General features: G+C 40.1%; 1 protein-coding gene across 1 annotated transcript; it reads right to left on the reverse strand.

The window, feature by feature from the left end:
- Positions 1-10895: 10895 nt before the first annotated feature.
- Positions 10896-11726, reverse strand: LOC145995113 (uncharacterized). Its single transcript, XM_083131649.1, has one exon. The coding sequence runs from the start codon at positions 11724-11726 to the stop codon at positions 10896-10898; it is 831 nt and encodes a 276-aa protein (XP_082987775.1).
- Positions 11727-12246: the final 520 nt, after the last annotated feature.

The raw sequence follows: 12246 nt of genomic DNA on the forward strand, positions 1-12246 counted from the left end.
CCTCCACCGGGAATCGAACCCAGGACTCCTTGATTTCAAGGCAGTGGTATTGTCGCAATTTAACAGGGGCAGGGAGGCCAAATTTTAATCTTTCCAATTCTTAACATTTAAGAATTAGGATCTTTGTGTACTTTTTTTTATTTCCTAACGTCGTATTTCTCTCTCTCTCGAATACTTTCGACGATAAGAATAGATATAACGATGAACCCAACGAGAGAACATCGCTAACACTCATGCCATTGTCGGTACTCTAATGAGGAACTAACAAACAGAAAATAAATTGACAGTTCTTTAGACGTTGAACGTTGTCCTACTTATAAAAATTCATTTTTCACACCTATTAAACCTATTCCGAAGTATAGTGATACGATTTATAGAGGATAATAATTCTACACATTTAATATATTATTGATCACCTTTTGAACCTACAACAAGAAAAGAAACAATCTCACAGCCACATGCAGCATAGCATCATGTGAATGTCACACCAAGTTTGGCGACTTATGATTGGCCAATTACTTAGTATCAAATGATCGGTGACCAACGTTGATCCAAGCAGATCTGCAGCTTCAACCTCCCCTAGCCCACCAGTAGCACCGCCCCTGGGAATAAAGTGGATAAAGATTTGTTTTAACGAACTTTCAGGCGGATAACTATACAATTTTAAATAGATTTTTAAAATACATTTTAGGCTAAATTTTCAGGTAGGCTGAAGTAAATTCATGTTTAAAGAAAAGTATGCAAAATGTCAACGTTGGTAATACTAAAACACCATTGCAGCTACATTGTAACTAAATTATAGGCCATCTGTTTTGAGTGAATGTTTGAATATGCTGCAAGTAAATATAAGTAATTATTTCATTAATGCAATGGCTTTGTTGCGAAATATTTGCTCATTTATGAGAGACTATATCGCATGAAGTTGTGTAACGTATAACTCCAATGGATAAAATATATGAAGAATATAAATTTTCAAGTGTTCATTGCATCTGGCAGCTGAAACTCTATCATTTAAAATTATAACTATCAAGTGACCAGGCACAATATTATGTGATACATATGCTTAAGAAAACGTGGAACAACTAAACGTACAGATTTATTTAATGAGAGAGATTCAGTCAGTATTAGGAAGTAACTAGTTACAAGTAACTCAGTTTTAAGCCGCAGTTACTTCTCGTGAGGAATTGTAACTGTAACTAGATACTTTTAGAAGTATGTAAGTGTAACTGTAACTGAGTTGCTTTCTTGCAATAATGCTTTGTTTCCACATAAATTGTTGAATGGATGTCAAGGTGAAAGGTTTTTGTGAATTACCTAAGGCTAGAAGCTTCATTCTAAATTTTGAACATACTCGCTTTATTGAAGTGTGCCATTTCTAGCGAAGATCAGTGTTTCGGGTGGATTCCTGTTTGTATTTCAAACTTGGTAGTTGAGCTAGAAAGAAGTCACAGTCGGGCAGGCCCGTAGCCAGGATTATATTTCGGGGGGGGAGGCTCATTCCTTATCAGTACAGGCGTCGCCAGAAATATTTGTAGAGGGGCATGCCACTGATAAAACTTGATAAGTATAAATAATAATGACAATAATAATAATTACCACGGTTAAAATTGTATAGTTATTATAAGTTATTATAAATAAACCAATTTTAATCCAAATGTATTATTATTATTATGGAACGTAGCAGCAAATAGACACACCGAGAAAATTGAATCAATTCAGAAATTATTTATTATGTTACTTTGTATGAAAATGAAGAAAAGTTATATGTCACTAAATTATATGGAGTGGCTGGAGATACTTAATTTAACAACATTGAGCTCAAGAAGGAAATATCGCATCTTTCCCTTAGGAACACCGGGATCTTAACGTAGGACCTTTAGAAGTCCCTTGAGTTGCGATAGCACATTTCATCATTCATACTCGCTTGGCGATTATCCCTCATGCGAGAGGTTGTACGAAATGCGTAGAATGGCAAATGTACGCACAATACACACAAATTGGATTTTAGGCCTTCCTAAGATTATTTCGGCACGATGTTTAGGAAAATACCTGTTTCAACTAGAACCTAAAGTTCTCTGAAGACTCGTAGTATGGTAGAAGAACGTAAAGTCGGAATCACGAACCTTCCAACCCTCTGTAAACAAACGCCTCACTTCGAGTAACGTATCACTCCGCGTCAGCTGTTCGTGAATGCCGTGGCCGTCATATGCTGTTCACTGGCACTTCACCCGATCTTTAATTTTACATACCATGGAAAAACGTATTCCTACTTTAACTTATACACACTGAACTATAAGAAATTTTCGATAAATACGTACTTGTTCTTGTTCAAGAATGAACATATTTTTCTACGCCAAATGTTCCATTTATCTGACACTGGGTTAACAGTTCCCCTTCCCCCTCCTCTTTCAGTATGACATGGCCAAAGTAAAACTTACAAGAGAGTGAGGAATCGTTTCAGTAAATTCAAGCCTTTTGGTTTTGTTGCTGCCCCTTCAACAGAATTATCGCCCAACATTGTTGACATACAGTGTATTGTTTTCTCCTTTGTGCAACAAATATAACGCCAGTTTTAGCGGAAGCTAAACAAAGGTAAGCCGAGGAATAAAAGGAGATTGTTTATATTTCTTTGTTTCTCGTGCACTGGAAAACAATAAGACGATGCAAGTAATGTATTTTCTTATCTTCATTCAGCAGTTCCTTTTTGAACTGGAGGCATTTTCGGCGCTAGACAACGATATCGTCCCTGTCAATGAGTGTCGTCTGTCAAATTTGCTTCCCCAAAACGAACTCAACGTGCCACAAGAGGGATTTAACGTCGAACCGGGAGATAGTCATCATCACTATTAACATCAGCCAATATCTTCTTCACAGCGGACAGCTAGCTCTTTGATTGAAAAAATACGAATGCACCTTGCGCTCAAAATCGGTGTACTTGTTTATGCGAGCAACAACGTGTTTCTTCAGGGAACTCACAACTTGACCGGTCGTTTTTCTTTCTTTCACCAGACCGAAAACAAAAGACTCAGACTCGACACACAACTACACTCGGACACTAACTTCACTGCTTTCTCAGGATACCACCGACACAACGTAATATAAACATTAAGATCAACCTGCTTCTCGCCACTTTTCAAACGGCTGTATTTCCGAAAGAAACTCGGAGAACACGAAAACCTTCCTGCATGCATGGAAGTCGCCATGTTCGAAACTGGCGCTATTTTCTTGCTGCTCACCTGATCGGTTGTAATTTATACAATCATCACGTATTATTATTATTATTATTATTATTATAAAGAGAAACCTTTAATGAAAACATATTTTAAAACGTATATCCCAATGTAATTTACACGTTTTTCGTGCATTAGCGTACTTTTATAAAACGGACTACATGCTGCGGAAGAAATCCGTTATTAGGCTGTTGCCAATCTCAAGACTTCTCACTAAGTCAAGTACAAAAACGGAAGTGGTATGTCGAATGTCGGCATATGATAGTGTGATTTCACATTGTCAGTGAGGATGATGATGCAGAAAGGGGGGGGGGCGCAGAGGTGTTCACACTCCGGAATACTTTTGCGGGTGAAGGAGGATGAGTCGTGACGATGAGGGTGAGGGCAGGCCGTCAGGGTGGGGGAGGTTGAATTAAAAGGAACACCTCTCAACAAGTGAGAGAAAAAAATGACAATATTTAAAAATTCACCCCCAAATGTGTATCTTATTTTGTATGTAGGGTCCAAGAAAATTTGACTGCCTCAAAATATTTGTGTATCTTACCGTCTTCTTTCCCTACTTTTTTTGCTGTTTGCCAGGGACAATGCTTCACTAAGTTGCCGTTTTAGTTTCCCTTGGTGTTTTTGCTGCATAAACCAGCATTTTCGAACGGGGTGACAAGGACATACGAGTGTGTTTTTGGATGATTTCACTTTAGAGACGTTGAGGTACACTCTGGAGGATACTGGAACGTGTGGCATTGAGATGTAGATCGACCACGTTGTGAGACACGCACACATTTGTCATTAGTTGTATTTTGTATTTGATTTTTGTTATTTAGCGTCGCTTTTCTTCCATTTTTGGCTAATCCCGACGATGAGGATGAGTGATCGTCAGATGAAATTGATGAAGGGACACCCACAAATAACACCCATGCTGGGATTCGAACCAGGGAACTTCGGTGGTGAGTCCAAAAATCGGCCCCCAGGCAAGATGTAAATTTTGATTTTTCATTTTTTACATACATACATTTAACTCCCAACTGGTCATCAGTGAAACACTGCTTATTCCGCGTGGTTTGACAAATGGTATATCTTTGCACCTGGTGGCTATGTGGGGTATTTTATTTTCATAAGTTGGCAACACTGTTAAGGTACAGGTGCTTTTGTTTACAGAAGGTCTTAAGTTCTATGATTATCACTTTAGGCTTGTTCTTACTAGCGTCGAAGTATAGGATGAGAGTATGAACACCACTTTCCCTGGTGTCAAATCATCAACAGCCCTACAGACTGATGTGCGAAGACTGACCACTCTCTCCCGTCGTACTTTTCTGATCTGATCCCTGTCTATCAGAATACACACTATTTATCCTCCAAGGATTGCTGTCGTAAATACCAGGTCGATGCACTTCTTTATTTCCTGGAAGTTGTTTGTTACCTGGTGCCCTACTAAGATTGATGTAACACCTTTACTCAGCAATACTTGGAGTTCCTAGCGACTGCTTCCTGGCTGTGATTTTAATTGTTAAGCAGTGCCGGATCTACAAGCCGCAAAATTCCCGCAGTGCGGGAAGGCCCGGAGAGAAGTGAGCCTCTGGGGGGGCCCTCAGCCATTGATATGGTAGAGGGTTCGTATATGATGAGTATGAAAAAAATAAAAATTACAGAAACGAATACAATTTATACATACAGCTAAAGGTAAAGTTAAAGTTCACTGTGCAATTAGCCACGTGCCACGGAGGCACATTTGGGGTATGTGGGGGAAGGGACCCACATATTTTCGATGTAGGACATCTTGGAGGTGATGTGATCAGCACCACGCTCTGGCCGCCATTACCCTCCACCTGGTATCACTTGATTTAAGGCTGGGTGGGCCCTGTAGTCGCTTTATGCGGGATCAAAGCCGGAGAAATTCCGAACTTTAGATCACGCACCCCAGGTCTCCCGAGTGGCTGTCAGACTAGAATAAAATCAGGCTAGAATTTCACTTGAAATGCAGTGGTGAAGGTTCCTTCAACCTATCTTTAATGAGGAAAAAGTTGTGACTGCATAACTGTAACGAATGTATCATTTTCCAAGTGTGAAAAAACAGTGTCATATATATAATATCACATCACCACGGGCGCCGAAATTGGAGGGCGGGGAGGGGGCTTAGGGCAGGGCGCCGGGCTCTCCCTATAGTTTTCGTTTGACACCCCTATAGGGGGCCCAATGCATAACTCTCAACATATTACATAACGTTTGCACACAGAAACTTCGCACACAACATGCGGGAAATTACGCAGGATTCTGCTCTGAAATGGGCAGAATCAATAATGTGGGAGGGACTATCACTTGAACAAAAAAAGAAAATAAACTTTGCTTCCCCCCGCAAACAGAAAGAAATCAGTATTTATGCTTTACTTAGGTTTGCCCCCCGCTAAATCTCTGAAGAAATCGGCGCTTATACACATCACCCCCTTTCCATTTGAAAATTTTGAGTTGCATTCAATATGGTGGACGTTTGCTTGGACCACACCAATGTGGTTTGGTTCCCTCTAAGCCTAACCTGCTTCTATCATGACCAATTGTACCTAACCTAACTCCTTTACTTTTTATAGGGGGTGTTAAGGAACTTTTGAATCATCCTGTGGGCCCTTGTATGTGTCTTTGGCAACATGAGATCAAGAATTATATACACACACACACACATTATATATGTGTATTATGTGTAATATATAAATACACCCCCCCCCACACACACACACCCTGTATATGTATATATAAACAGGGTGTCATTTAATGGCACCCACGGACTACGGAAACGTACAGAGGACATAAAAAAACTACTTTTCTCAGTAACATTTTTCTCGTTGATGCTTCGTTTCGCGGCTACGGTCGTTCAAAAAAGCCCGTTTTGCCGCCTGAATGTTGGCAACCACACATAACATGTGATTGCATTTGTGACGTCATATCCCGTCGTGAAGCGATGCGTTCCAGGGTTGCCAGAAACACACATATTCAGTGAAAAATGACATAGCTACAATCAGCCACATGATGTACCGTAAAACATAACAAGAAAACACGTTCTGTAACCTTACAGGAAGTAAACAAACGATACGAAAAATGGTAGAAAGAAAATAGAATTCAAGTGGAAGTGGTCATATCGAATTTTGTCTCAGCTTACATGTCAAATATTTGCAAATCTAGTTACCAAGTTGGCATCTACAATTTAGTCTATCCACTTCGTCCTTCTGATACTAGTTGTCTGTGACACACTGAACAGATGACAAAATAGAAATGAAAGAACTCAAAATTCCAAAGGTTAGCAACACATACAATAATGTATATTCAGGGCATTATGAGGAAATGGAGCCGGTCCCTTTGGCGGAATGGTTAGCACATCGCGCTACGACGCCAGGGATCCTGGGTTTGAATCCCGGCCTAGGCATGGATATTTGTGGTGTTCATTCATCAATCTCATCATACCATCACTCATCCCCATCTTCGCAAATTAGCCAAAAGTGGCACAAAAAGCGAAGTAAAATAAAGCAAATCTATCAAAATCAATGAGTGAGGCAAATGGCAAAAATAGTTGAAAATACAGGGATATAAGTAGTAGTAATGCAAGCTTTCCGACGACTGTGTTTATCTATGCACCGAATACTCACGTAATAGTTTGCAACTGTGAACAGGGCAGTATATTCGCTACTCATTCATCATTAGATTGTTAGCAGTAATGTAACAACGTGAACCTCGGATTCTTCCGTTATAAGCACAAAAGTACCGCAAGACATCTGGACAAACACCTGTAGATATCAACCTTGCAACGAGATTTGCAAATATTTGACATATAGTTGGTCGTAAACAGCCACACGTAAGCTGTAAGTCCAATGAAATTTATTGTTGTTGATATTTGACATGTAGGCTGAGACAAAATCCGATATTTGCACTTCATTTTGAATACATTTTTTACCATTTCTCATATCGTTGGTTCACTTCCTCCTTCCCCTGAGATGACTGCTGATGTTCTGGTTGGTAGGCTATGATGTTCGGTCTACTGGACGCGTTCCTCGCTTCGTTTTACAGCTATTAATGTGATTGGTAGTTTGTGATTTTTCACAAAATTTGTGTGTTCCTTCCAACCCTGCCGTGCGCTGTTTCGCCACAGAAAATGACGTAGCAGATCCGATCAAATGTTGTGTTGGGTTGCCAGCATCCAGGCGGCATAACGGTCTTTTTTGAACGGCTGTAGCGTCGAATCGACGCACCAACGAGAAAAATGTTACTGAGAAAAGTGGTTTGTTTTGATGTCCTCTATACGAATCTGTGGTCCGTGGACGCCATTACAATGACACCCTGTATAATGTGTGTGTGAAGGTAGGTAGGTAGAGGGGACCTTTCGTAATATTTTGCGGGGTGGGGGGGAAGATTTGTAGATGCGGAACTGTAGTTAAGAATCGAAAGTAATTACCTTTTGTGTTCTTATTAAAATATATGATATTGTATAGAAATTATACGATATAAAAGTAATGTATTGATAAAAAACATTTTGTCAAATAGGATTGATAGTGAATACTTTATAAATACAATAGTATATAACGCTCAAAAAAACAAAACAAGAAAAAAATCATTACTACCAGTAAAATTGAAAAAATGGTGCTGAATTTATAAACATATTTGTCTATGATTTTAACTATGACTTGCTTTAAAATATTATATTTAGTTATAGGATGATATTTACTGTAAAAACCATTATGTTTTAATCCTTTGATATTACTCTTTGTGACATAGCACTGTATAAGGTTTTTAATAACTGTTCTCAGTACTTTAAAATAAACTATTATTATTACTATTATTATTATGTAAATGGAGAGACTTTGCTACTCGATCAACCGTATGAGTGGATATGCAACACAAGTGTTGTCCATTATTTTTCTTACATTTTGTACAGTTAGTGTACCGAAATTCATAGTTATTGTGTTTTTTATTAACTTCTACACATTCCGTTGAAAAGAGGCTTTAAAAGTTAGGGCCAAATATTACTCATAAATTTTATATTGTGTGAACTCTCACACAATATAAAGCTGTGAGAGCTGTGGATCCATTTATTCTTTGGATTAAATGGTAGAATACAAAAATACAAATTGGTTCCTTTATTATACAGTAAACTTTTTTCAATCAAATGTTTAATCCTGCTAAGGAAGTAAAATTAATTACCACTATACACTATTTAAATAAGTTATTTGTAGGATTTCGGAGGGGGCTTCAGCTCCTTAGCCCTCCTCCTGGCTATTTGCCTGTCGGTGGAGTGTTGTGTATTGAGGATGGAATGGAGGAGAGAGAAGCAAACATGTGTAACAGCGAACATTAAGTACTTGACTTGGATAAAATTTTTGTTTAATACAGTTGATACTTATTTACATTGTACTTTTGAAGGCTAAACGTTCATGCCAAGTACGAATTTCAACTAGCCTGCAAAGTAGTTCGTCTAATTTGTTGGTGTGATAAGAATGAAATTCCCCCCCCCCCCGCCCTCTCAAATTTTTATTCTGTATTATCTGGCAAGTGAGTTTTCTTTTTTAAATTACTCTAATAATTAACCTTTACTGGCCCAATGATACCATATGGTATCATCAAAAGTAAGGTCGTACTGGCCCGATGATACCATATGGTATCATGGGGCTGATTACGAAATGGATGTGCTTTTTGGACCTTCATACTGTTAGGTTTGGGTGGAAACTCTGACACAGGTCTGGATCAAGCCTGGGAAATTCACATTGATGACCTCCCTCCCCCCCCTCTCCGCAACATATCCATGCCACATTTCCGAACAGAGTTTCACATTTTGGCTCATTATTCAACTTCTATGGCACCCAGGAACATGAAACATGTTTCATTCTCTTGAGAAATGTCCATTTTTTTAAAATAATACTAAAGTTTGCAAAATAGCGGGAGAAGAGGGGACCAACTCCAGATTTGTATGTTTTTTCCATTGAAATTCGAGGTTGTTGTGCCCCCCAACCCCCCCCCCCTCCTCGGTCCGGCGTTCTGAATTGTACATAGTTGCATGCGCTGATGTTTTAGCTGCAAAACAAAAGTATCCGAAGTAGATTGCTCCTATAGTGCCCGAGTTATAACAATTTTCCTCCAAAGAGTGTTCGAATTTAAAATTCCCGCCGAGAAGCCTGGGCCAGAACGGGGTTATTTTCGTAAACCTGCTCGGCCGTCTAAAGTACCTGGCGATCTTTGGCCTTCAAAGAATTGTACTTCGAATTAATATTTTTATAAATACTGTTATTTCATTCTTCTTTCTACTGATCTGCCCACAAGTTACATGTCGAAATGCAGAACCGGAAAAAGGGTTTCAAATCTACCAAGATGAAAACTTCAAAGCATACGAACATACGAACATGCTGCCTCACGGAAGTAAAGCAAGACGGCGTTGTTTTCCAGCGGCGACAGTGATTGATATGACAACTGGAGCTACAATTCTACTTCAACAGGTGGAGAATCTATCAGTGATTGAGATACAGAGTGCCTGCCGATATCTTGTGTATACTCAGTTTAATGTTTGCCGTGTTTAAAACAATAGGTACTTACTTGCTTGTCATGTGTAGTGGACCAGATATTGTGTGAAATTTTAAAAAAGTGGGCGAAAATTGGGTAATTTGCTCTAATTTCCTCCTGATGTTAAATGTAATTTAAACAACCATTCCACCGATGAAAAATGGGATGTTGACGATCAGTGTTTATTTTATGCTGCACCTTTTCAGAGGACATCAGGGGGAAGAAATGGGCTCCGTGTTCGAAATGTCGTCATTAGGCACACGAAGATTGCAGCGCTGACGAAAAACCTTTTATTTGTCCAACTTGCTCCAAACAGCGCAAATGTCAAATGAAGGGGACATTTTGTATGTTAATCAACTTTGATAAAAAAATAATAATTTCACCTGAAAAATGTCAAATATTTAACTACACCGACCTTAGTGTGTATAACGACGCTCCGGCGGTACGTTACATGGGTAATGTAAACAAACAAGAAACAAATAAACAATAGGTAATGATTAAAACAATATTTACCTTTTGTGCTAGGGTAAGTGCCATCAGTTGGAGCCCAAGAAATTGTATAGGGGTAGAATAGATGTTACAGTTGAAAATTACACACCACAGGGTTAGTTTACTTCATATGATATAATTGCTAGATAAGAGAACATGAATAAAACACTTACATTAATGCCCCTTACATTCCTACATTCACTCTCTCACGCATACTTCTGCATTTCAAAAGATACCAATAATTAATACAAATTTACTTTCGGGTAGCATTGCTTACATCTTTTCCTAATTTTACCTTCACGTTTCCGTTTCCGGGTAACTTATGTTCAGGTAGGAGCTTGAGCATGGACGAAAACACTACTCCTTTATGCAGGTATAATTGAATGTTATTACGTTTACCTTTATATTGTTACCTTTTCAGGTTAAATTTGATCACCGTTATATCGGGTGACAAGAAATAACCCGTACTAATGTTTGTGATCATAAAGTTATTAAACCGAAACAATTGAGCAAAACAACACTGAAGAACAATGACATGGGACCTTAGGAACAAGATGTTCAACTGGTTTCGAAGTGGCCTCCCTGGGCGGCGATACAGAGGTCCAAACGGGCTTTGAAATGTTGGGCAATGGGCCGCAGGTCCTCGGGCTACAATCGGTTCCACTCATGACGCAGCAATTGCTTCAGCGACTCCAAACTGTGGTGGCATTTAGCACATACCCTGGCCTCCAAAATCGACCACAGACTGTAGTCCGTTGGGTTGAGGTCCGGCGAGTAGGGCGGCCATTCCGTCGATGCGATGAAGTCCGGAAAATGGGTTCTGCACCACGCTTGCGTCATTTTCGCCCTGTGGGCCGGAGCGGATACTTGCTGGAATGTCCATTGTGTATCGCCGAAGTGCTGCTGGGCCCACGGAAGGACAACGTTCTCGAGAATGTTGCGGCGGTACACTTCTTGGTTGCTTTTGACCCCTTGATCCAGGGTCGTCTTGCCGCTTGCGCAAATTCCGCCCCACACCATGACCGACTGCGGATTTTGGCGGTGTTGGACGATGGCTGAGGTACCGGGAGCCTCTGCAGACCAGGTCCTGTTGTTTTGGTGGTTGTGCGCCTGCTCCACGGTGAACAGCTTCTCGTCTGTGAAAAGAATGCGCTCCCATTGCTGACCTGCGGCCCGGCACTTCAGAGGGCGGCATCTTTTGAGTCGCAGGCGCTTGATTTCGTCCGTGTGAAGCTGAACTTTTTGGAGCTTGTACGCCTTGAGGTTGAGGTTCTTTTTCGCCATTTGCCGCACCGATTCGCGGTTGATCCCGATCTCACGGGCGACGTTTCTCATGGAGACCCTCGGATTTCGCTGAACTCGCTTTTTGATGATCTTGCGGTTCTGGGACGTGTTGATGGTAGGCTTTCTTCCTCTTCTGGGACGGTCGCCTTCATGGCCGAGCTCCTTGAATCGCCGAACTGCATCTGAGACTGTCATTTTTGGAACACCCAGCAAACGAACAATTTCACATTGACGCTTTCCCTGACGCCACAGTTAAAAAATTGCACTGCGTTTGGTTGACTGTCTGAAACACAAAGACTGTAATCGCTATGAAGCCGAAACAACAAGTACAGTTACAAAAGACTATGGAGAATCCAATAACACAATAATTATTTGGCTACGATACACTACATTCTTGGCAGGATACGCCAAACTTTGTACGGGTTATTTCTTGTCACCCTGTATAATTACATCGACAATTTATAGTGTCGTACAATCTGAAGGTTAAGTACTTTGCCTAATTGAATGATTTACATGGTTAAATTATCGCTGGTAAGATCTAATCACCGTAATAAGCAATGTCAATGAGGAATTTATACGTAAATATGCCAGTTCATTGGGCGTTTCATTGGCGAACGAAGGTTGTCTATTTACATGCGTCACGCTTTTTCACTCCGCTTACCTTGCCGGATCTGTTTGATATAATCCTCTTGGCTATGTTGATGCCCCTGGCGGC

This window comes from Lepisma saccharinum, chromosome 11 (assembly GCF_977018435.1).
Source record: "Lepisma saccharinum chromosome 11, izLepSacc3.1, whole genome shotgun sequence".
NCBI lineage: Eukaryota > Metazoa > Arthropoda > Insecta > Zygentoma > Lepismatidae > Lepisma > Lepisma saccharinum.

Bases quoted from the DNA above. Each gene is read 5' to 3' on its own strand.
- LOC145995113 (XM_083131649.1), bottom strand. From the start codon at position 11,726: ATGACAGTCTCAGATGCAGTTCGGCGATTCAAGGAGCTCGGCCATGAA.